At 37.4% G+C, this 27,568-nt stretch overlaps 1 protein-coding gene across 1 annotated transcript in view; it reads right to left on the reverse strand.

Moving 5' to 3' along the window:
- The window catches only part of LOC111618659 (zinc finger E-box-binding homeobox 1-like), a 36,304-nt gene extending 9,515 nt beyond the window's left edge, over nt 1-26,789 (reverse strand). Inside the window, exons 1-7 of the mRNA XM_023360215.1 lie at nt 26,466-26,789; nt 6,120-6,358; nt 4,682-4,900; nt 3,064-4,587; nt 2,794-2,986; nt 2,510-2,716; nt 2,227-2,321 (exon numbers count right to left, since the gene is read on the reverse strand). Of these exons, the coding sequence (XP_023215983.1) occupies nt 2,227-2,321; nt 2,510-2,716; nt 2,794-2,986; nt 3,064-4,587; nt 4,682-4,900; nt 6,120-6,358; nt 26,466-26,775 (2,787 nt within the window). The 5' untranslated portion in view covers nt 26,776-26,789. The remainder of the gene's footprint in view (nt 1-2,226; nt 2,322-2,509; nt 2,717-2,793; nt 2,987-3,063; nt 4,588-4,681; nt 4,901-6,119; nt 6,359-26,465) is intronic.
- Nucleotides 26,790-27,568: the final 779 nt, after the last annotated feature.

Genomic DNA, 27,568 nt, shown 5'->3' on the forward strand with positions numbered 1-27,568 from the left:
GATGGTTGAATAAGTTAAACAAGTTTTCCAGTTTATAATAATAATAATATTAATAATAATTATTATAATAATAAAAAACGAGATTCTTTATAAAATTATCGAAAATAATTCTACGTCCAAAAAAAAATTTTTATACAAATTTTTCTAAAAAACAAACGATCTTTGGCACCGGTTTATCTATTAGCGAAGGGGGGGTTTGAGTTGATTTGTTTTAAATCTGCGTTATTACGAGGGACGTAAAAGAATCAAGAAAGACCTCATCACATTCGTGCATATATATGGAATTTTCAACTCGAAATATAGGCAAAAGACGAGTGGTAAATTGGAAAGGTAATTATTTTAACACCCATTCCTTTAAAAAACTTGATCGTAGCATACTATCTCCTTACTTGTCTAAGAATATATATATATATATATTATTTTTAATTTTGTCATTACCTAACACTAGAATCTACTCGAGAAAATATATAATAATAATATATATATATATATTATCTATATACAGATCCACTGTATACATAGAAACTAAATGCATTTTTTTTTAGATTTTTAATGTAAAATTATCAACAATAACAATTTAATTTTCTCAAAAAATTAATTAATTAATTAGAAATTTTGTTTTTCTTTTGGAATTGTTTTGTTTTTAATTTATAATTTTAGACAATGTAAGGAGACATCCCGAGACTCGAACCTGGGAGAGAAAGAAAGACACATCACGAGATACCAAAGAAATTGGAATAATTCACACCTATCTTCGACGAGGAGAGCTTTGTCGATGGATACCCTCGGAAATTTGTTGAAACTTTTTGTTTTTTTTTTTTCACAAAGATATACGAGGATAGACGATACAAAGATATACACGCACAACACCACGCGGAGATAGAAGATAAGACTGAATAACTGGAGGAAAATTCGAAGAGGGAAAAAATGGACATACTGGAATATTGGAAAAAGGGTAAATTTTGCTTCAAATTTTATTTATTATTATTTATTTTTTTGTTTTATTATTCATTTGGCATCTATAGAAAGACATCTTCGTTTGGTATATTCCCTCGGTTGCGTTGGTAAACGAGGATTATAACTGGAGAAAAATCAACGTGAGGTTAGCGAGGAAGCTTTATATCGAAAGTTTTCGACTCCTTTCCCTCATTTCTAGTTTTGGGAATTGTTTTGATAGATCGCTAAAAACAGAAAAAAGGAAAAAAGATGGGGGAGGCCACGTGTACACAGCAACTGATTGGTTTTAAACAAAGCAAAATCTTAACTCTCATTTGTCTTTTTCCTATCCTCGACCTCTCTCTCTGGTTCGTTGTTGGAAAGCGAGGAAATCATTTCTTCTCGGGAAATTGTAAAAAGGAAATTAGTTTGCAAATTTTTAGCTAAAGAAGATTGATTTCCTTGGTTCTTGATTTATCGTTTTTGAAAGAAAATCCTTTTCTAGGGAAATCTTTCAATCAGTAAAATGTTTAAATATTCCATCTACACAAAACTGCAGATAATACAAGATTAAAAATTGGCTTTTTTCTCTTCTTCTTCTTATAACAGTTTTTTTTATTATTATTATTTTTATTATTTATTTTACCTTTAAATTGGCACTTTTTCATGGAAGTAAATACGGACAAGCTATGCAAAACAGACTAGAAAATTGTATATTTTTTTTTCTTATATTTTTAAATGAGAATATAAACTATATACCGAGAATTATTTCGAGTTTCCATGAAAATTAATGACGATCGATCAACTTTTTATTCACTCAAACAAAAATCAATCGTCATTATTATATAGAAAATTTCTCTATTCTTAAAATTTTCATTTGTATTTTCAACTCCATTTATCAACAAATTAGGAAAAACCATTTTTTTGCGTTTTTTTTTTTGAGTTTTTGGCACTTCAGTTCTTTTACTTTTTATTCTCGAAGGAATCGTTTGGATAATAATACTGGCAGCAGTAAAAAATATAAACTAATCTGGCCAAAGAATGTTTTAACATTTTGCGAGTAGACTAGAAATTCTCAAAGAAAACCTTTGGCATTTTGCATGACTAAAAAATTGGCCGACTGCTTTTGAAAAAACGTCTTCAACAAGAAAAGCAATTGAACCATTTGTTTAGAAAAATCAAACACGTTTCGTTCTTCGAAAATTCTTTGGCACACGAATTATTGTTGGCACCTAAAATATATAAAAATTCGTTCAAAATTCAACAAGATTTCTGCTTCCTGACATTAACCTGCACGTTCTTGCGCTTCTTTTCTCGAAGATCCGTAAAGATAGGATGCTCTTCGGGATATAGCTCAAAGGACACAGCAAGTTCGTAGCCTTTGGCTGAAGTTTCCTCGAAAGAAATTCTTAATAAATTTTCTCGAAATAAAGTAAATAGTAAATTTGCACTTATTGGCCTCTGTGGACTGACTTCGGAGCTGCTATTTTAATGCCAATATCAGCCGGACGTAGCTAGATGACAAGATCCTTGGTGTCTCGATCGTCGATCGTTGGAGATTTTTATTATTGACAGTCTATGGGTTGAGTCTCTTGATACGGTTTGCAGTAACTGTAACGATGATTCATGTGCTGACTATAAGAACCCGAATGGGAAAATCTCTTCAGGCATTTTTTGCATTGGAAAGGTTTCTCGCCGCTATGCAATCTCTTGTGTTCTGTTAGATGATGTTTGTGTTTGAAAGCTTTGTTGCATACATCACATTTGTGTGGTCTTTGACCTAAATAAGGAGAAGATACGTTATTAATATTTAAAATATCTACTAAAGGTAAGAGCTTTCATTCGTATTTAACTCACCGGAGTGCTCGTACTTGTGCCTAGCCAAAGAGCTTTGTTTACTGAACATCTTGTCGCATTGATCACAAGCGTACATCCCTTCTTCCGAATCTAGTTTGTGCTGTTTCCACGATTTCCTTCTCTTCTCTCCTGCCACTTGATCTTCCGGTCCTGGACTGTCCTCGATGGCACTCTGACTCTCTTCTCCTTCCAGCTATGCGGATGAAAATGCATACATCATTTTCTAACCTAATAGTATAAGATCGTAACGTTTTGTAAACTCACTATTACCTTCCAGGAGCGCTTCTGCACTTTCCTACATTTGGGACTTCCCGGCTCTCCTCCGGAAGAGTTGTCCAATCCTATGATGGCACCCGGACTTTCCATCCCATCTTGACTACCACAGTCTGAAGAAGACGGAGGTCGCGTTACGTCGTAACTGCAGATGGAAAGTGGCGATACGTGATTGGTGGAGGAGGGATAATCGGGATAGCTCGCGTCCTGGATTTCGGGAGAACGGCACTTAACCATAATCTGAGACATCTGGCGATGGTTCACAAGATAATTTCCTTTCTGCATGTATTTGTACAGTACAGAATTAGTCAAACGGTAGTCACCATTCTGTAATTTTTTAGCATCGGTAACATCTTCGGTCACTTCGATCTCGTCTCCATTGATCCCGTTATTGCTATCCTTGAGAGGCGTCGAGGTTCTAGAAGATCTGTTGCTCAGATTCAGGGCTTCGTTCTCGATGTGGCGAGGCGAGTTTGGAGCCGTTTGAAACCTAGACTTCATGGAGAGATCCAGAGGTTGATCTTCGTCATATCTGGAAGTCAGGTTGACGATACCATTGTAAGGGCTTAAGAAAGTCTGAGGGGGAGGAGAAGTCGCCTGTTGAGGATCTGTTGGAAAACAGGCTTGAACTACTCGAGGATAACCAAGTTCGCGTACCAGTTTGATAATTTCAGAATTTCTGGGCTTATCTTCGCTTTCGTTGTTTTCTTCGCCTATCGGCTCTTTGTCTTCGTTAGAAGCAGCTTCCCTATTAGTGGATGAGGCGCTGTAACTATCTTCGCTTTTTCTACATTGATATCGCTCATGATTCTGCAACTCGACTAAATTTTCAAATACGGAATCACAGTTTCCACACCTTAATTTTTCCACATTCGAAACAGCGGGCGATCCGACAGAATTCTCTTGCACATGTAAAGGTGAGGAGTTCACGTCTGGTATTAGACCATTTTTACTGCTGCCTGTCATCAGTTGCTGCCTGGAAACAGTTGCATCGACTATTTCTAGTATCTTTTTCACAGCGTTCAAATTTTTACTTTTACCTGGGCTACCAGGAGGATCGTCTCTTTCGATGTCTATCGGAGGAGGCGTAATAGTAATGGGACTTCTTTGAGTCACACAAACGCTGTTGGTCGTAACACACAAGGAAGACGGAAGTTCGTTCGATGTCGGTATCTGCTCCAGGAGTTGACCCCTGGGTTGTAATAACTGGCTGACGTCTGGGAAATTATGCAAAGGAAGCGAAGGCGGAGGAAGTGTGGAATTCAAGTGACCGGCCAGGAGAGGATGGAAGGGAAGAGAAGAATAAGGAGCCGGCAAGAACGATGGATGTCCAGCGTGTTGGGTCGGATGAAAACTTGGCAAGAAACTGGGAAACCTTTCAGTCGGAGGCACGTAACCGTGCGGCATCAAACTGACACCTTCTGTTGCAGCAGCACCATATTTCGGAATGATTGGGCGGAAGGCAATGTTTTGTTGATTAGCAGCTTGACCACGAAGTGGCTTATTATCCATTTTTTTCACCTAGAAATAGCATATAAAAATTGTTATCCGAAGACAGATATTACATATTTTTTAAACCTTAACCTAAATAAATATTCATTGATTGTTTTAATACCTTTAGATTCATCACCAGGCACTTCTTGCTGGTCATGTGGGAAGAATAAGATCCCGAATGAGAAAACCTTTTTCCACAGTTGGAACAGGCGAAAGGTTTTTCTCCGCTATGGATACGTATATGTTCCTTTAAGTGATGTTTAAATTTGAATGCTTTGCCGCATTCGGGACATTTGAATTTCCTAAGTACGGCGTTCTCTTCCTGACCGATGACGTGTCGCTGAAACAACAGACAAAAGGAAACTTCCTTGAAAATTACGCCTGAAAATCAAATTAATTCCGAAGAATTCCGAATATAATCAATTTAAAATCATCAAACATCTAATTAATAACAATTAAGACTTTAAGATTCTTTTGTTTCGACAACGAGGAGGACCAAGTATCCAAAACTACCCGATTGCTAACGATTCTGGATAATATTAAACGAATAATAAATTACCGATGATAGTTGCAAACTTTTCGTTGCGAAGACGTTTACTTTATTAAAATTAAGAATGCGGTTAAGTTGCTATAATAATATCATCAATATTTTTCTATAATTAAAAATGGAAACTATTTTTAATTACTTAAATAATTGTGGATAAAAATATTTTAATATTTATTATCTGTATGACTTTTTCGTAAATTTTAATTTATTTAAATGCAAACTTACAGAAAAACTTCAACTAAAATCTCGTAAATGATAAGAATTTAAGAAAATTATTCTAAAAAGTCTATTTATAAAAATTAAAAATCAGATTTGCTTCTAGATGCGATGCCAATCCTCAATTTGTATGGCACCATGCATCCAGTCTGACTTGATATATGATACTTCATACAGAATAGAAGCAGGTACGATACAGAAAAAGGAAAGGAGAAATCTTTTTAAAAATCATCTAACTCCGTTCTTGTAAATTTTATTTAATTGCTAATAATAACAGTTTTGATAAAGAAAGACAAAAATATTTTTAAAATGGCGCAGTTTTTACAACATATTTTTACTTTTTCTTTCAAAAAAAGAAGGGGGGAAAAACAAGAGCTAAAAAATTCGTGATCAATAGTAAATATAACGAATTTGAAGAATTAGTACAGTAAGCAACACAAAAATATCAGTAACGTCTGTCATTCTCTACTTATCAAACGTATTATCCTTTGACACTGACTGACATTTGATTAAATTTAACAATTTATCTGCAAACATTATTAAATTAGTAAGGAGATAGGCGCAACTCTCCTTTTCGCACTAACAGGTAGCTAAATACGTCACCGGTTAAGAAATTAAAACGAAAATTTAACGGTTTAATAACTCGATTATTTATTAAAAGATTAATAACAAAACCGAACGACGCAGGGAAAGGAGACTTTCCTGCAATGCGAGTCATCAGAAGGAAAAGCCGCTTTTACAGGAGCTGCAAAGTTTTTCAACCGTTAAAAAAAAAAATAAGAAACGACTCACTTACCTGGCTAACTGCCGAGTGGAACAGTTTGTGTTTTGCCAGATGTTCCTTTTCGGCGAAAGTGGCATTACATTTAGGACAAACATAATTTTTGGCATTCGGCTTCTGTTCGCAGACGGGGTCTGTGTAACCGTGGTAAGAGACGAGATGTTCTTTGAGCGCTTGGATATCCTTGGGACCGGCGAAGAGGCGATCGCAACGTGGACATTTCAGGGAGTATTCGTCCACCATTTTGGCTCCATCTGTCGAGATAAAACAAAACCATTTCTGAACGGCTAGCATAAGGTCGAGAGGGGATCGAAGGGAGAAGTGAGAACGTTGTTACACCGACCGAGTTGAACGGTACATTGTGGTAGTTAGGAGCGACGTCTCGGCTCTGCTGGCTCTTAGCCTCGGTTTCACTCGTGATTCACGATCTACGTAGGTCAAAATGTAAATAGGGAAAACTCGAACGAATCAATGGAACAATACTTAATGTATACAATAGTGTTTGTCCACCGGATGAATGTCGAATGCCAACAAATACTAAATTTAATTCGTTAAGTAATTCGGAACGTGATCTCCTCGCCATCTTGTTTAAAGTCGTAATCTTTTATGTCCGAATTGATCGTCAGATATAAAATTGACTAATTCATTATCGGGATTAATTTCCAACGATCAAATTAATTTCAGCTTCTGCAATTTTCCTATTTTCTTCTCATCGACTACATTCTCCTCTTCGCACTATTCTAGTTGCGTATATTTTTTAAACATAATTAAGTTCTCTACGTTTAATTAGAGGCCGGGTAATCGAATATATCTGCATCCATTAAACAAAAGGCTGCGACTTTAAAAATTCTAGAAGCGTTAAAAATTCTATAATTTTATAGAAACGAGTCGCGCATTAAACTTACATTATGTCAGACGGGAAAGTAGAAGGGGAAAGAAAAATTGTCGAATTTTAAAATATTCTTTTAACGTCAGAAACTAATATAATTCATCTTTAGAAATCTAAACTGGATAAATCAACTTTTAGCAAACGTAAGTCGGCAAGCTGGCAAGTCGGGCACATCAATAACACTGTTGCAAACTCGGTTCCATAACAATGCTTATTGTACGATAAGAAAGAGCTGCATAGAAGTGCAACCCGTCCAGTAAAGCCAAGATTCATGTTGTGGCCGACTGTTAAGTGGAACACGGAACGGAAAAAATGCTCTTGTTGGAGATGACAACACTGACCGATGTTGGTCGATGATAGATTACCAAGGGCAGGACACGGGGGCATCTTTTCGTGTCGTTTTCATATAAATCGCATGCCAGATGCTCGCTTTGACCCCCATCCCCTTAGAGATGAGCTCTCTTCACTGCCTGCTACTGACTGCTGTTTCTAACCCGATTCCATTCTGCTCTTCCATCGCCTGCAAAACACCAGAGCATTCGAAGCAATCGCCCGTTATCTCAAAAGTAACATTTAACTGCTTATTGTAGTTGACCATTTCCTGAACCGAATCTTAATGTTCTCCTTCCGAATCAATGGAGCCACTTTAAAACCTTCGATTAAACTAGAGAAAAATCAAGAACTTAAAATGCAGGATTTAAAATTATATAATTATTTAAACGAGAGAAATATAAAATAAGATTTGTCAAACATTTCTTCCTACTCTTTCGGAAATAATTACTTCACTTCATTCATAAAGCGTAGCTTTGTAGTTTTTTCAAATTGTTCTCTCTTATCTCTAATACGAAGAGAGGGATGGAAAGTAACGAATCTAAATTTAGAAAAGTTTCTTTTGTCCCCCCCTCAGAAAATGTCGTGCTTACATCGATTTATATACAGAATTATACACGAAAGAGGGCTTAATAAATAATTCATAGAGACCGTAAAAGCATATAATGTTAATTCTATATCTGGTATCTCATTATGGGATCTTTGGTAATCGCAATTTGGGCATTTCTCGTTTATATCGAACCGTCGAATCTACGAAGCAATGAACGTCCGAGAATGGTGGTCCCTAAACGCCACACTCGAAACGGGTGTAACGACGTAACGTCCTTACAAACCCGTCACAACACCAGATCCAGCGGAGTGACGATTCCACATTTGCATGTTAATAGTAACAAGTGTGATAAAATAGCGTACAACTGCCACCACTCGGTCGCTATCTCGTCTGATGGGACACTGGTCAGCCAAGGCTTTACAACCGGGCAATTTCACCTTAACTGGTTCTAAGATTTATATCTGTAACCCTCCCAATTCTCTGTAACGTTTCCAAATGGCGTCGCGATGAAGTCACCCACTTTGATTATATCGCGCATCTTTCGACTCGAAATTAAACCCAAATTTATTCTAGTTTCGACACCAATCTATTCCGGGCCTACCTAATTATTTTCTGAATCACCAACACGTGCAAATTCGGCTACAAAGTTGGAACCGGCGCCAACAGATGGCGTTAGCGACAAAGCGTACTTGACAAGCCGACAAAATGCTAATTCTTTAATTAGAATAGCAGTTTTTACTTGTAATAAAAAATTATAAAAAATGGATTAATATTTATGAAATCAATTGGAGTAATCGCAGTTTTTATATCGTTAACAAGTATAAAATTAAATGGCGTTTATCTATCGAAGTACGCGTCGAAGATAAATAAAAATTACGAGGGGTTATTCTCGGAGACGACTTCTTGACAAGATGCCGGAGAAACAACAGTATTTTATTACTTTTCTAGCAGATTTAGTAAAACGTTACGGCCGGACGGAACCGTGGCACGTGGCCAAAACACACAGGTATATAGGGCGAAAGAAGAAATAAGCTACCATCCGCCTCGTCCCAGATCGAAATGAGAACCTGTGGATTCTTACACTCGTATGCTAAGTGACACTCTTGCAATATTTAGAAAATAAGAGATTTAATCATAAAATAAAATTCCATATATTCGTGTATAAATTGACGATTGAAAAAAGCACTATTTTTAGAAAGTAACGGAGAGTATTTTGCATCAGATAATACTAATACAATTAACACGATGAAACTGAAAAGAAGCGGCGTAGACGTATCTCGAAATGGAATCAAAGCAAAATACGCAGTTTCCAAAAACCGGTTAATCGCGTTTACTTATAATCAAAGAAATTAAATCGGATTTTTATATATAAAGTGTGAGGAATTTAATTGCGTGTCTCTTTCTGTGTGCGAGAAAGATTTTTGTTCGCTGTTCTGCACACGAGCAGAGTGGAGGAAGCAAAAGCTGCCATTCGGGGAGAAGGGAAGTTACCGGGCGGTTAACCGGTGTAAGAGTGTGCAGAACAAAGGAAGAGCGGGATATCTTTCTAGGCAGAGACCGTGCCGCCAACTAATGACTGTATTTCACTTTCGGTGGGATCCCAATTCGTCTCCATCAGCATGCAAGAGTCGCAGGCCAATACAAATTGCGGCAGCCCGTTATAAATCATTCTGCTGTCAATACCGGACGGTTGCGACTAGTTCTTGGGTCGATATCCACCACCCGCTCTCTCACCTTGCTTCAAAGGTGTCCACGACTTAACTAATCACTTCCTCCAGTGTTACGTCTCCACGTTCTTCTTTTTCTAATCTAATAATTTTGCAACGGAACCACTCTAATCCTCTTCCGTTCTGTCAGGCCACAACACACAAAAAAGGTACCTATTTATCAGCGTTATAATTAACAGGCAACCCGGCACTACCGGAAATTTCGTTTCTTAATCTGATCCCCCTTTTTCTTTTTCTTTTTTTTTTTTTATTTGTTGTTAGTGGTGGAGGAGGTTCTCGGATAAGCTTCGAATGTGGCCATAGTTTTGATAATTACGGACGTGAACCCGCAATGGTAGTTAGGTCACACGGGGACAGATAAGACTCGACCAATCGATGCCAGCCAATCACAGAAAAGATTTTCCCTCTCGCAGCAAGAACTAAACTCGTTCCGACGTCTGTCTATACCAGCCTTACATATAGGCTAATAACTGGGGATACAACGGATACGTGATCCGAATTCTTCTCCTAAAAAGGGGTTAATTAACTTATCTTCCTCCACTCTATCTATTTTTAGTTAATAAATAAAAAAGTATAAAAAAAAAACACTATTCTAGTAACAAATCGACTGGATTGCTTGCTGTTTTTCTTTCCAAATTGGAAAATTTAACAAATTTACAGTATTTTACAAAATTAAATATATTTAAAATCTAATAAATCTGCACAATTGCTTGCATAAAAATGACGTGTTTAGTAATTAATTATAATTAAATCTCAAATATTCTATTCATACACAAGAAGAGAATACTGTAATTAACTTAACTTATTAAACAATTTGTAGTTGTATAAGATGTTTAAGGAATCTTGGATTTATGTTGATACAATTCTTAAGCCTTTAAATTATTCTTATTTTTATTGCTGTAAGGATGGATGCAATCTTATGCAAGATTGCATCCACCTTGAATAAGATGTTTATCTTATAGAAAAAGGGAATGTTTAACAGTCGAAACCATCCATAAACATCATTTCACACAAGAGTTTGAACCAATCCGTAAACATTTAAATTGTTGCATATCATTGTCAAACATTTAATTCTTATCCAAGAATGGAAATTTTAAGGATTGGTTAAATTTAAGATTCGGTCGGTATATATTATACTCTTCGTAACACAATTGGTATCTTTAACATAACACGTCGGTACAACGTATACGAATCGGATCTAGAAATTTATTCTAAAATAATATTAAAATTTTGGAAGGAAACGTCATTTGAGAACATTGAATTTCAAAAAAGGAAAACATCATAGATAGTAATTTAATCTAAAATGCCGTTTTGCATTTACATGGAGGGAGTGTTGCAAGAAAGAGTGTTACTAATGTTATCTAATAGGCGGAAGAGGTTGCAAAGAGACTCTTTTTGTGAAACAATTCCGGTTTCGAATCGTGTAATTAAGAAGAAAAAAATCGCGTCACACGTCTCCAAATATTAGAAATCGATGACATCTCGACTATTGCCGAATGCTCATTTCCATATAACCGATATCTGAACCGGGATTGAAGAGAGGATGATGACAAAACCGGGTAGAAAAACGGTGCACAAAAGTCCCAATAAGACGATATGTGTCATTTCTGCGGTCCAAAGCGAGGTGGGCCCCGAACGACAGATAAGAGTTGGATCCTTTTTGATTTGGTCAAACGATAACTTTGTTGCATTTCTTGCTACAGTAAATGCAAGCAACGCTTCGTAAATTTACACTCGCTTCTAGATCGATGCTAATTTCTCATCTCTATTGTGTTCTCCAAATATTGCAGAGATGACAACCTAGATCAAAGGAATTTCGAAAGATACTAACATTAAAAATGGCGTTTGGCTTGTAACAATTATTCTGCTAGTAGATAGGATAGTCGTAATGGGATTTCTTTCCCTCTTACACTTATTTATTCGACTCCTTTGATAACTTTAACCTGTAACGAATTGTACAACAACTTAATTAGTATAACTAAGCATTTATATTTATAGTTTTTCCTCGTTTACCGAGCTGTGCGAAGGTATCTCGAGCAGCTTACTCATTTGGGAATTAGGTTTTCCCCGGATGGAAGAGAAGGTTTTGTGGTTTTGTAGAGGAGGGAGAAAAAAGAAAAAATCCTCTGATCCTTCAATTAAACGAGAAAAGAAAACAATTTAAAAATTACAAACAAGAATTGCCATCTCTGCCCCTTTTTAAACGTCGGCCATTAATTCGAGACCGAATAAAGATTAATTAGGCATTCTAAATATAAAACCGCGTGGAGGAGTCATAAATTTAAATGTAAAAATGTCTCTATAGTACGATAAGGCTTATCTGATGGCATCTTTATAAAAATTTTTCCGTTTTGGACCGAGTCGGGGGAAGGAAGAGAAAGAGGAATAATAAATTAAGAAGCGATATCCCAATTCTCGAGCATCTGCAACTTAGTAGATAAGTTGGCATTGCACTAGTGACCGGGGATGGATGTTGCAACTGCTAACTTCTCTAGGTTGGCAGTGTATACGTGTGTTTGTGTTGGGCATCGTCGACGTTGTGTTGTCTGGTATTTCTCCACAGTGAAGCATTTACGGTCGACTAATCGCTGTAGCGGTGGCATTATTGAATGAAGCCTTCGATATCGATCAGCCTTACAGCGTGACTAAACGGAGAGCATTTGTCAGAAGTCTGTGGTGCAGCGATCTCTGCGGCTGACAGTCTTCTCTGTCGTTCTCAGGTGGAGTGTGAAAGTCAGTGAGACAGTGAACGGCCAGACGGGACACTGGGCTCGGGACACGTCATGTCCACGTGCTGTACTTTCCTCCGCCCATTAGTGACATCATCTGGCCTCGCGTCTCCTCCAGCCACGCACACATCTTTTTTAATTCCACTCCTTCCTAAGACGCCCCTTTTTATGCTCTCCCATCTAAACGATACGTTTAGAAAATTCGATAAAGATACCGCACGTAAACGTGGAGAAGATAAGGTATTATAATTTTAAAACTCGGACGATAACCTTAGTTTTAAGGGCAAAGCTATTAGCTGCTTAAACTAGTGTCGATGCAATTTATCGTCCCAAGTTTTCTACACTTTACTGACAGGATCATCATAGATTTGGCTAGGTAATAACCGTGCAGCCACCTATGATTAAAGCTGGGGCCACGTGTCTTTAATAGCTAGTCAGAACGTATGATTAAGTTGGTACCATGCGCCAATAATCAGCACGTGTCTATAATTAATTTGATTACACGTGGAGTAACATTGTTCTGTAGGATTTAGATGGTCAGAATATATATAGGTGCTTTATAATTAAGTGGAGTGTAGATTCGATACGACCGGGATCTATAATTAGTGTTGATCTATAAATCTTACTTTGCGATAGATGGACCATCTCCTGTTCATATTCTTCTTTTTCTATTCTGTTTTTGTCCTACTTTTGCGAGAGGATAATTAATTATCTCATTGCTTTTCATAATCACTGGCAAACTGAGTATTTTCCAGAGGAGCCATTCTTGTACATATGTTAAATTCTGTATGTGCTCTTTTCATTGATCGACAATTCCTGTTCTTTCCATAATTTCCTTCTTTTTTGTCTTCTTTTCTCCTTTCGATCATCAACTCCTGTTCCTTCCATAATTGAAAGGACTTCAATAAATCATAAATCCGTTTTCTTCCATATAAACGACTTTGAATAAATGAAAGTGCGTGTTATTTATTTCCTTCGAGTCTCCTATAATATTTGAACCTTTTTTTTGTTATTTCTGGTTTACAAAACGCCAGAAAAAGAAATATTTCCCAAGAATACAATCCCGTTTTCTTCGACTCGGTCCTAGAATTCCCCGAAGGTTTCAACAGACTCGATCCATGTCCGACAGAAATGCTATGAGAGATGTCACAATGTACGGGGTGTGACATCTGCCACCCTCTCCAACATCTGTTTCTATTATGGCCGACAAGAATTCGGATCGAGTTCGTGACGTCGTCCGTCACGTGATGCACTCATCACTAGGTAAGTAAGGACGTAGATGAACACCGTAATTAAAATCTTCGAAAATTATTCCACTTCCAACTAAGTAAACTCTAAAAATAAACAAATGCTCATCGGTTCTGCATAATTCGGTAAAAAGAACTTATTTAAAAACGGGTTGGGTGGATGAAATGCAAATTTCCTTGATAAATCGTAGAATGGATCTCTTCCTTTATCACAAAACAAGCCAAATTATGAAGAAACTAGATTTCTACTTGGTAAGTTTATGATAAACATATGACGTATTTAAGTTAATGAGTGTTTAGAAAAGCTTATTCTGGAATAAATTAGTCACCGATCGCATTACCGAATCTACTCTTACCTGAAGTGCTTCAAGACGAATCATAGGTGCAATGGGAGTTGGAATACAATAAATGTAAAAAAGGCATCCAGAATAGAAATCCCAGATAAGGTAGGAATAGCAGAAAGGAGATAATGCGAGTGACTGCTCCTGCAGACCGTTGGAGTCAGCAGACAAGACAGTGTACCGCCGACAAATCCTTCTACTGTGATCCCATTCTCCAGTACTGCGAATCGTCAGGGAATAGTCGGCCTGCAGGGCCAAAGACAACTGTGATCGAAAGTTATGTAGTTGTTTGTCAGAAAGGACATTTCTGCTCGTCCAACCTCGTTATCTCTGCATCCGTATGGGAGTGGTAACGGTGTAAATTTTTAATTAATTCCTTTACCACTCGCTTCATCAACCGAATCTTCTCTTAAACTGCTCTTTAACTACTTGCCTAATTTTTTTAATTTCCTTTTTCCGAAGAAAAAAAACACTGTTTCTGTTAGTGATTTATGGTATTTTTGTCGTCCTTTCCGAATTATAGGGAGCGTAACCCAATAAAAGACGTACAGTACGTCGGCGCGGTGAAGAGAAGTAACATGTACAGGAGTTGATCTCCCGTGACGCTTTTCTCCATCACTTGATCCGGGCCACGGAACGAAGACAAGAGAGAAAATTAAAAGCTCACATCACTGTAATTGTATTAATTCCCGTCCGGCCAACTATAATGGTTGGGGAATGATCCTGTTGGGATCCGACCGCGTTCCTTTCAACCTCGGGCAGTTTTAATCTTAAATCCATCCCCTAGTTCTCTAGGAAACATATCCTTCGTCCGTAGATCGTCCCTCATAACCAGACTTAAACAAGCAACCGGCTACGTATTCTAACTAAAAGTGATGTAGAACTAACTGGAAAATTTAATAACGTTACAACAATTGAATTAATGTAATTTACTCTTAATTAATAATCAAAAAATAACAACAACCGAGATTCATTGATGTAATTTTTGAGACGTCAAAGCTGTATAATTGCTTCGTTACGCTTTTGGATGGAGGAAAATCGATGCGTAACTTCAAATATATATCGATATTATATAATATTCGGATAAAGAGTATATTCGGGTGACGTTCTAGTTTTGGAATTAATTAAAGAGCCAGTGGACACCCAACGACTCGATTCGCATCCGACATAATTGATTTTCGATCGATTGGAGGACAATTTAGAGAAATGAATTCGACGATCACCTCCGTGTAACTCGATTCGATATCCAATATTTAAAACCCAACGTAACCTTAGATAGTCCTGATGAAATCCTAGTGTAGTATGTCATCGATCGAATATGCTAGTTGAAGCCAATATGTTTGTCAATTCGTTTAAACTTTTCTTCCGCAACTTCTGACAATACCTTCGATCCTGCAACATCCATTTTCGCATTCTGTCCACATTCTTTACATACACTCGAATTATCGCAGTGAGGAAGACGGACGGAGGATGAAGAAGAACAAATCTAAAGGAAAAAAATACTCCAAAGAAGTTCTGGAAGCAATCAGAATAATTTCAAGAAGTGTTGGAGGTGTGAAAAGCAGAGAAAATTAGATGGAAGAATGCTCTTTGTAGCTAGAAGTTCCGATTAATTAGGAAGCAATTTCCGCGCAATTAAGAGAGGTGGAAACATACTTTCTCACCTTTGAAGGAGGAAAGGTGCGAAGGAAACTGAAAGGGGGTCCTTTTACGTACAGAAGAAAAGGGTTTCCGCCCATTTAATTCTCGAATACGCCCGATGACACGGAGTCTCGTGCACTTTTCGCCCACTTAAAGATCTCCAATTATGGACCATTTCTGGTGCTGTCGGTAGGGCCGGACAGTGCCTTACAGCGGAAAGGTGGGCTACTCGTAATTACTACCTTTGTCTTACAACAACCCGGCCATACGTCGACTGGCTAATGGCTCGAGTCCCACTGGCCAGTTCTCCACGTCGATCAATCAAACACGCCACCATCCATTAGCAGGGACCGAATTTATATAAACTTATTCTGTGTTGTTACCGCAACTTTACCCCGTCCAACTCCTTTCACTCTAATATAATTTGACCCTCTTTTAAATATATTCTAACTATAGCACTGCTTAGCTATGTTATATCACTACTTCACTCAATTTAAAGCCTTTAAAATATTGTATATCTAAAATGTGCTAAACACAATTAAAATTCGTTTCTTTAAAATTGTGTTACTCAACTTCATTTATATATTTTTACATAAGAATTTATTTAAATTTAGAATAATTTGAACAATATTTCAATATTTACATATAAAATTGTGAAAAAATTACATTTTCAGACCGGTAAGTAACGTTGTTAATAACCTAACAGATTGATAAGAGTGAAGAATTTTGAAGGAGAATTTTTGTAAAGTTATAGGAGACGAAAAAATCATTTTGCAGACTGTTCAAATATCGCAGATGCTCCCTAAAGATGGGTAAATATGATAAGAGGAGGTAATCAAACGCGAATTGGCCGTAAGACTAGGATGTTTAGCAACTCGTGTCGAACGTATCTCCAGTTACTGGAGCATCTGCGGATCTTCTATGTATACAAGAAGGATTGGGACGTCTCACTAATGGAATGAAATATTTATCTATGGGATACGAGAGTCCTAAGCCGGAAATGGTCGGAAGGTCTACCTTTGCAGGATAGTGACTCAGGTACGCAATTTTCTTGGTGACGGATGGAGATGGGCATCCGGTGCTACAAAAGAAGAGACAATGTCGCTTCGACAGCTTGCAGGGAATTCGATTGTCCCAATGGATTATGTCGAAACCCGATTACAGAAACTAAATTCTGGAAGAATGTTCCGCTTACACTAGACGAGTCTTTATTGCCGATAGACATACATCTAGTATAATCCGCACGGATACAAAAAAAAGAAGGTTAGCTTCCGCACCAAATCTTTACTGTACATGGGATTTAACAGTTCTATAGGATAATTTCCTCTTTCGTTGCTCTAAAAAAACCTTCCTTTAAGTCCAAATATTATTATAAAGTTTACGCATTAAAATCGAATTCCCTCCCCTTCTTCTTCTTCTTCCGACTAGGTGAAGCTTAATCCGATTGCATTCTTATCGAAGACACAGAATAGAAAAGTCTTTTCCTGCTGGTAGCATCGAAAGTTATGTCTGTAGTGTGCAGTTGTCTGTGCTATCTGTCCTGACAGCCGAGAGCGGAAATAAATGACGTAGGAAGGGACCGAAGTTGCTCCAATAGCCGTGTATGTCACACAGGCTAACCGGGCCGGAAACACACATCTGTCCGACATACATTTCGACTTCATCGTGGTCAGGTCAATAGATCGGACTTAAACGGCCGACCATCTGCATTCTGACGTCCCCCTTTCGACATTTTAACGGAAAGATGGCTGTTCCACTTGCTTCTTCTTTGGGGCTTAACAGTAGAGGAAATTGAGCCTAACATCGAAAATCTGTTACTAAAAAAATACTAAAGAAACCACCCCTCTAATGATAACATTTGGAAGCGTCGGAGAACGGTGGTAGGTTATTAATTACGATACTTCATACCTATCGACTGGAGTAATTGCCGGTGCAGTATTACCAGTTAGTCGTAAAAACGTCCAGGTGACTCCGAAATTGAGCCAATTACCTGAACGAGAATCTTTTCTATCATCTGCAACGTGCCAGTTGACGAATGGGAAGAAGTGGCCACGTATGACAAATATACACCACCGTCTTTTATGCTCCGACAGCCAATTCGGGAAGCGAGCCAGAACTGCAGCACAACGTATGCCACTTTAAAGGATGGAAAAGGAGGGGGGAAAAAAATCTTCAAAAATTCTCTTTCGTAGCTTAAATAACGGGTTAACTATTATAGCCCAGAGTTATCTGTCGGGATGCTTTTGTCTCTTCCTACCTGAGATCTCGATAATCTCCGGGGAGAGACGGTTACGCTCTCGTCTTCCTCCCTCATTTAGTTATCGTGTTTCCGCTCGGTTGTGAGGTATTTCACCTTATCTAGCCGAGCTCCCATTGTTCCTAAAGCAGGAAATTGGTCGGGGGCATCCTACTTACGTAATTACAAAGCTAGACAATTCGATAGAGTCAGATGTTTGTCTCCTCGTTCGTTCGTTTATCCGGACGACGACTCTATAGTTAAAAATTTCTTTAACATTTTTACACAATCGAACCCTTCGAACCAACGATCAATTGGCAGTTTAGCTTCAACATCCATAGATGGAAGCACGATGCGTTCGAAAAAATCTCACCCCCCATAAACGTAACGTTTATTAAATCTTAATTACTGCATAAAACTATTTTTCGATACTTTTTCTGTATCTGTAATTGGCAGCTCGAAAAGAGACGTAGAGAAAAAAAAGGACAGGAGGACAAATTACTGTTTTATTTGCGTAGGGTATACACAGTCGATGACCGTATTACAAACCGAGTATAGAAAACTTAGTAAATGAAGAAAGTCGGGAGACTCAGCGACGGCTGGACTAAAGTACCATTAATGTTGTACCATTCTTTCCCAGAGCACTTATTGAAAAACACTCAGGCAGCTGATGCCGGTAATGGGCTACACCGGGTAAAGTCGTTAGGCAAGACATACCGGACCTTCTCCTATATATATGTACTTTTACTTCATCGGCACTACATGTAGGTAGGTGCTAATTATTTCGCAATTATCTGTTTTTAAGTGGAATTTTACCTTACGTTTCCATGTCATGTCGACGACTTCTCAACGTCTACCTCTCTATAATCGAAGGAGAATTAGAAAATAGGAGAACGAATATAGATGACCTTTGCACTCTTTTTTTTTATAATATGATTTATTTTTGTAGGAATCGATTGGAGTTATGTTACGGAATCGATAAGTGATTTATCGACGAAGGAAGAGATGACCACAGGAAAAGATGCCCGTTCGAATTAACGTTAGAGTAGTTTTTTGAAGTCTCCCCTTACACTTTTACTGCGCGTAGAGGGGAAACATGCTGCATCAACAGCTAAAAATTGTGAATTTTTTAAAATTATTATGAATTAGTTTATTTTTTTACTCGATTTTTCTTGGGCATGATTTTACATAATAGCGGAGACTACCGGTAGTGTTTTATACAGTTTCTCGTGACATACAGAAATATTATACAACATAGTCTATATTAACAGAACCAGAAATACTGTACAAATCGTTCCCTGTGCATTAATGGATGCACAGAAGGCAATTTCAGCAATATTTTTATACGCATAAAGAATACCCTATGTAATGCTTCTGGACACACAGAGTGTATGTGTATAGAACATTTTATGAATACACAGAGAAGTTTTTATAAAACTTCGATATTCTCTGAATTCATTTCAGATCTGGGCCCTTCTTCAAAGCAGTAAGATAGAAAATACAAGCATATTTAACTCTTAACACCAATTTCCTAAGTGAGCTATTACTGTATATTATACTATGAAATTTTAAATTTTATACAATAGCACATATTGTATTATATCAAGTAGATTAGATCCAAAGTCAATCGAATTGTGCGTATAAGTAGCAAAAATATATACAAGAAAAGAAATAAAAAAAGGTAAGAAAAAGGCCCTTCGTAAAAAAAAACGACGTTGGGTGGAGGAGAAAAAATTAATTGAAGTTTTACGATTGTCCTTTGTAAGAAATTCTTTATCGTTTCGGCGTTAATTATTTCTTTATTCTCTTTATTTCTAGAAGAAAGTCATCAGTTTAATCCCGTAGTTCTTAAACAAACAGCGGCTCTCGAGACAATAACTCTCACCTAGTATAGCAATATTCAAATAAAGATAATACTCGGAGGACAGGAAGATGTAGATAAAAAAAAAGGGCAGCTAACTCATTTGGAAAGACGTCCCCATCAGGACCAACTTTGCTTTTCGGGAAATACCCTCTCCAGTCGAGGAAGGAAGAAGTGAAAAGAAAATCTTAAAAAGGAACAAACAATAGGTGGAACAATTATTCCGGCAGCGTCGGAGGGAGCAGCTTTAACGCCAGCAAACGTTTAATAAATCACAGACACCGGACTGAAAGACAGTGTTACATTATCTGAAGGTAATCAACTAAAATATCATTTTGCCTGGTCTGATGTCATTAATCACGAGACAAATAGGCCGGGAAACAAGCCGTGGAACAATGGCAGCTAAGAAAACAGATTGGGAAGGAGTCGGAACAATGGAAAACGTCATCGGTCGAACAAACTTATTAACCCGTCTGACGTCATCAAAAGAAATACCCCGTTTCGGTTTTTACCAATTCTTGACTCTTTCGATAATTCATCTTCTCTACTCTGCGTGGTTCTCATTATTCCGATCGCATTTTGTGTTTTTATAACTACTCCTTCCACCCCCTTTTTTTTCTCTATACGAAACACTTTTTTCTCTTCTCTACTCCGAAAGGAATTAGCCAAAACCACATGCGGGCTATGATAATGGCTTGAGCTAGAGTTAGAGAGAAGGAGGAAGAGGAGGAGGAGGACGAGATAAGAAACAATTCCCTTATTGTGAGTCAACTGCAAATGAGTGGATTTTAAACTTTTATACAAACTTGGAATCTGCGATCTTTCTGGAATCGCTCGCAACTAGATAAACAGAAAGTACGAGACAGGTTTGATGGGGGAGAGACCGCTATATTAGGGTAGAAGAGAAGGGAGAGTCTACAGAAAACTATGATCTATGCAAAGTGAAACGCTACCAAATGCAATAATTGAAAAATTATTGAAGAGAGCAGGTATACGATATTCCTTCTTGCGTCAAATTTACGTCTAGTGACAAGATGAGTTTCGTTCGAGCAACATGACAGTTAGTAGATATTTTAATGGACGATCAAACTCGAATAGTCTACAGACTATGAAGTAGACGGGAGAGATCTAATGGCTTCTTCTCCTTTTTTCCAAAAAATTTCATTTAAAAACATACAACAGATGTTGTATCGCGCGTAACCGAACCTAGCATTAGGTAAAGTTCAATAAATCTGAACAAATAGCTTTGCCATATTAAAAAGATTCTAAATTTATTTTATAAGTCTAATCTATTTTCTTTACTGCTGCAGTCAAGTAGATGGGTTGAGTGTCAAACAAAGGAAATATATAAAAATTCCAGGTTTCTCCTTTACCTGTGGCCAATCTTCAGACATTAAACTTTAAAAAAAAAAATTTTATTTTTCTACCTTCTAATATATTATTAAGATAAAAATTCTTAAACTAAACATCTCATTTAAATTATTGACTATTGACAAAACCTTACGCGAGATAAATGATAAAATGAGAATTTTATGGATATTTTTACACCCGACCAAACATATTTATGCTTGTCTGCTGCTCGTGATTGAAAGCATCCGGAATTGAGGAATAACTCATCGAAATATTGGATCCACCTTCTACGCTCGCCTGGTTTAATTTTTCAACAAAATATGCATCATATCGAAACGCATCATCCTCCTCGAAATTTTTAGATGCGGAAGGATGATCGCTTCGATATGATGCAATATCGCATATTTCTAAATGATCACGCATTAAACTCTTTTATTTAATTCATGAAAATAATTAAAATCTTATAATTTTTCATAAAGTGCGGTATAAATTTATAATTTCTCTCAACGTAACAAAATCGTTTCAACGTTTTTAAACTGTGTAAACGAGAAAAAAAAAAAAAGAGAAGCGAACAATAATTTCCTTTCTTTATCTCCCGCGGCTATAAGATAACTGAGTTTTTCTAACATATCATAGCTATACCTGTCCGAAAATGACCCCCGAGGCGCGAAACTAAATCAACACAGATCGTTATATGTGTAACATCACGGGACTAGGAAGTGGGATTGTTTAAAAATTAAACGATAAACCCACGAGAATATTCCTTCTCTACCTTGCCACACCGTTACTTCGTCCCATGGGAAGCAAACGTTAGTCTTATTTCTATCGCTGTCCCTTGCGGGGAATGATTACGTATTCTAGTCAGAAAGTAGTCCAGATTATCCCTAAATTTAGCCCGAAGTGGTTATGAAATGCAGTCCCAATCAACGTCGGGAAACATCTCTTGGGGTAACGCATCCCTCGAGACGTTGCCTTGGTAGCAGCAAAGATAAAAATAAAAATCTTTCACGTCTCGTAACCCCCGTTTATAAGAGAAGAATAAATAAATAAATATAAAAAAATATATATACTTTTCAATTTTTCTATAATTATTTTAAATTATTTCAATGATATTTTATTTTAGAGAAAAGTGTAAATATGACCTTATACAATAATTTTTTTATGAAGTTTGTGAAGGTGAAAATCCTTTCGTAAACGACGAGAGGTGAAAAGAAAAGAAAATTTTACGACCTCGTAAACTTATCGCAGTCGTATAACTGATTAATGCGTGACGGATATAAAAATCAAACTATGACTAGAATTAAAATTTATAAAAGTAAAAAAACTAACTTAAAATCGATGGTTAAATATACGTATATTTTAATAGTCACTAACTAAATATTACAGAATGGGAGAAATGCCTCAGAAATGGAATGGAACTTAGATGATCTTTGTGGATAAAGTTGCGAATTCGCAATCTTTTCATATCGTTTCAGATATTGGGAGTATGCACTTCATACTTCTTTAAATGTCGGGAGTTGGCTTACAACTTCATCACACCTCTTTAGATATTGGAAATGTGGCTTAACTACTGGATCTCCTACTGATTTCGAACATCTCTTATGCCCAGCATCCGAGAGCGACAACAGGCAGTAACATAAACTTAATATCATGTTATCGGATATTAAGGCGCAAAATCCGAAATATTCTTAAAATTCGGCTTAGAACATGTGCTAAAATTTTCGTCATTCGTACAATTAAATTTAGATTTACGTTAAATTTGACAGCAATATTATGCGGATGCAGTTTATCTTGTATCGCTGAATTTGTCTCTAAGCTAACATCAAATATTGACCATAAAGCTATAGAAACATGGCACCACATGCCCAAAATCCTGAAAATATCCAATACGTTTAAGTCGTAATAAAATATTTTTCGATATAACGTTGTGAAATGTAATTAAGAACGCTTGCCGTTAAGTTAATAACAATATTTGTTAGTGCATATTGAAATATGGAGCATCTCATCCGACTGGTGCAGTCGATTTCTTTGGATAAACAAAGAAAGAAGGAAGAATTTACAAAGCAGGAGCCGAAGTCGGAGGATGGAAACAAGAGGAGATTGGGACGGGGAATTTTTTGCGCATATTTAAAGAAGAGCGTTAGATTAGGTGGCGTCACCTTGATGGACCGGACTCGAAAGAGGGGTAAGAAGCGGAGGGAAAATAGATATTGCTTTTCAATTACGAAAGTGGCCATTAGACGAAGGCCGACTTCATATCTCTGTGGTCAGATAACTCTGGAATTACTTTCTTATCTGGCGGAGCATCAGTCATTTCCCTGTGAATTATTTTAATTAATGACGAACACTGTCTTCCTGGTTAATTACTTTTGGTTTTATTTCCCCTAAAGAGTTTTCTGTTATCGTCGGATACCATCTCCCGGAGAACAATTACAATTATAGCGAAACGTAGTTATTTATGTCACTCTATACATCACGAGTTTGTGCAGAAGGAGGGACGAGACGAAACCTTTGCTAAAGAAGACATCTCCGGCCCTGCGGCCTAGCTCTGTCATCCATTAAATATCCACAATAAATCAAGAGGACAGATAAGGGGAGTTTTTAGTCCGGGTAGCTTCTTTCCTAGGATGATGAGATGGAATGCATTAGCAGAAATTGTTGCTTGGAACAAAAGGATGTACTTTTTACCCCTTTTTTTAAAGGCAAAAAACTCCTGTTTGTTGCATTTACTAGTCTCTAAAAAGCGAATCTACCCCATAACCGGTTATCGTTTGATTTTCCTCCTCCAGTTTTTTTCTGGTGATGCCACTGACCGATAAATTAATTTTCGTCCACATTTTTTTTTAAGTTTGGAACCACTTAAACTTACAAAAACTGCCGATCATAAATGCAAAACATCCGAAACAATTTTTACTGTCATTGTCGCTCCGTGTTCCAAATCAAATGATGTATTATTGCACTATGGCGATCGGTTCTGCAGTCATAATTCCGCTTTAAATTGATGAAGGTAGTTTATCTTTAGAGGAGCAGAGAGATGCGAATATAATCAATCATTACTAGAAAGTCAACAGGATTGTAAGTTTTTTTATATAAGCGAACGGAGTTAAAAAAAACTTCATTCAATTATCCAATAAACGTATAGGCGTATCTTGTTAGAAAAATAATTTCTGAATGAATTATCTTATCTCTTGATTACATTAAGTAACAGATAATATCGTATTCTTGTTAGAAATTAGCCGAAAAGAAAATTTTCCTAAACCTTAATTACGATGGCTCCCGATGCAGATACACTTTATACAAAGCGCATTTTTGTACGCGGGGGTGGAAAAAATATTTTTTGAATAGTAAGCTTTGTCGTACTTACGAATAATAATCATTAATATTCATTTATAAAGTGGTGGAGGGATGTTCTATTAGTTTATATGCACAGTCAAATCTTTCCTGCGACATCTTATTAAGAAACTACCAGTTTGTCGACAACTATAAATTTCAGATAAAATACCATTTAGAACAACAAGATTATAAGAGTCTTAACGTTATCATCTGTTACGGCAAACAACGTAGCGAGTGACAGCCATAAACACGATGGTTTACGATGACATCGTGTATAATATTGCAATCATCTTCAATTAATCCTATCCTTATAGTGTCTAGAAGTTGACTAAAAGCTACTCTCTCTCTCTCTCTCTCTCTCTCTTTCTCTCCCTCTTTCTCTTCGTTCGAGTATGAGAAGAAAACGTCGATTTGAAGAATGAAGTTAATTTAAGCAATGCAATTTGTCGTTTGTAATAAAACTTTACATTTTATTGTACTTCAATGTTGGCTACTTAAAAAATATCTTCGCGTTTTTCTAAATCCTTAATTTTCTTGTATAATTGCTGGAGTTAAATATGAAATATTAGACGTAACCGTAACCAAATATGTTCAGAAGTATACTTAGTTTGATTTCTTGTTATTCCGGTGTACTAAGAACTGTGTCCTACAATGGTAGAAGATCCAAATGTTTCGATATATCCAGAAGTCGGAGCAATGGAATGACAATTGTAAATATCATCTTTCATCTTAAAACATTAAGAATATGGCAAATGATACGACAAAATTGATTACCGAAATAATTCGAAAGTCAAAAATAACAACAAATAAGGAAAAAAAAAGGCATATTAAGTTGGTTCATTTTTGGTAGTTGCATTAAAATCTCTTATTCAACATTAATTATCGATGTAGTGGTCGAGAGATCCAATAGTTAGCGCGTTTCTAAAGTAACTATTGGGTCTGTCGACAACTATATGGATAATTAATTTAGAATAACGGACTAGGAAGGTTGTACGTTCTTAGATTTCTTTGACGTAAGATCAGTTCGCGTTTGGCCAAATGCCATATTTGCATATGCAGAAAGACGGACGTTAATAGGGGGGGAGAAAGAGACGGAGAGTTTCGAGAATTCTAAATTCATAAGATACGCCGCCATTAAAGTTAGGAGATTCCTTTAAGAAGTTTTAACCACTCGACTGACGAATTAGGTTAAGATCCTCATCAACGAAATGGTTTTTCGAGCCGCAAATCGTAACGAAGCATCTCCGTTAACAACGCGGGGGGACGGGGAAGAATTTCGTCCCCCGACAGTGGCACCCAATCCGACGTATTACACACAGTGTAAACACGAGTGCATGTGTAAAACGGGACATATTTATTTATAACCGTCGGAGGTCATAAATGGAATTGTTTCACGTCATTTGGATTCTCCACTCGATCCACAGACTATGGTATGGGTGGATGGTTGCAGTTCCTTTAGCCAAGCGCCCCAGCGGCGTCGATTCTGGCGGGCCAACAATTGCTGGCGCCGTCTTCTCACTATTGGCACGTAGGCCAGCATGTGAGATAGGGATTAAGTCATCTGTTCGATGCAATACCACATCCATTCGCTTCTATCCGTAACGATACCCAAGGATATAAACTGCTATCCAACAGTCTATCTATCTGAACATTAAATACTAAGGTACGGTCGACTACACCCGATTTATCCAGACGATATCTGTGGTCCCCTTCTCTTTGACGTTGGCAGAAACGAGATGGAAACGCATACGAGCCTTAGGTCAGACGTGGCTGTTGTTTTAAATGTGCTACGAAAACATTCCCCCCTCGATATCCCCGGGGCAGTGTCGTGTCCGTGTTATTACACGTCTGTTTTTAGTGTGTTCGATTTTTTTCGCCGGATATTCTTGTGTAAAGAAAATAAAAATGAAGCCGTAAATTTTGTAAAATGTAGAAAATGTATTAATTTCTTTTGTGTGGGTGTTTTGGGGATGGAGAGGGAAGGAAAAACGGAGGAACGTAAAATAAAAGAGGTCGGTTTTGTAGCGATCCGGCCACAGAAACCACACCGAAGAAACATCACGCTCTACTGACGCGTGATTCAGACGGAGGGGTGTCTCGCATCGATGGACGACGCGAACGACTTACCGGAAGTCGTGGCTCCCCCTGGTGGAGCTGGCTCGGGGAAGATGACCACCGTGTCGGTCCTCTCCATGTACTCTCGGATCTTGTCCGCTTCCGCTTTCACACCGTTAGTCACATGACTCCTCGTCGTTTCCGTTTTGGCCACGTGTCCGTTTGTCACTTCCGGACACCCGTTCTTCACAGAGGGAAGGGAGGAGGAATCGGTCACTTCTATTTCGGGGCTGGTCGGCGTTACTGGGGAGGAAGGAGACGAGGAAACCCTGGAATTCGTTCCGCCGTTCTCCGCCTGATCTGTTTCCGTATCTTCTGGCATGACTTCCAACTCGACTGCAAGAAAGAAGAAACAACTTTATTAACTATGATCGATACGTCGACATTTGTAACTCGACTGCGAGAAAAAATTACGATTTAACCTTCAAAATCAATCAATTTATTAGCATGGTTTTTAGGAGAAAAACAGTTTGGGATACCCCCAAACCTCCATCTTTAATAATGGAGAAGATATTAAAATCGTCTTTTAAAATTTTCCAACAATTTCACGGGTGCGTATCCAATTAAAAATAATATTTTAAAAAGTACAATAGAGAAAACTACACGCCGAAATGAACAAAGGCGATTAAATTTATCAAATATCTCTCTTATCTTGTGCAGAAGTTTGCAAAACTTAAAATAAAATAATGCTTGAGCGCCTTTACAGGAACAAACAATAGCAAAGAGATTGACTTAATTATTCTCTTCCGTTTCTTGAAGTTGAACAAATTAAAAACGGGGTAGTCTTAGCGTCACGTCACGTTGCTTTTCGTGACGCTTGCTAGCTTAAGGGACATTCTAGCGAAGAGTTCTGCCAGCGAGCTTAATGTGCCGTACAGGAAGCTAAATGATGCTTGAACGGAACAAGTTAGAAAACAATAACCGAAGCTAAATTTCCAAACCAGATCGGAGTTGCTCCAATTCCCAAGTGTATGGTGTGTTGGAGCGTATCTTAGCAGCTGCAACAGAACCGTTCTTATCTAGACTTTCCCTATTTACATCAAAGGAATACTCCATCTAAGAGCACCTTTCTTTTAAAAAAATTGATACACAAGCACTCAAACAAACCTCCCTCC

The sequence above is a fragment of the Centruroides sculpturatus genome, unplaced genomic scaffold (assembly GCF_000671375.1).
Source record: "Centruroides sculpturatus isolate CEXI.00-Female unplaced genomic scaffold, Cexi_2.0 scaffold116, whole genome shotgun sequence".
In the NCBI taxonomy this organism is placed as follows: domain Eukaryota; kingdom Metazoa; phylum Arthropoda; class Arachnida; order Scorpiones; family Buthidae; genus Centruroides; species Centruroides sculpturatus.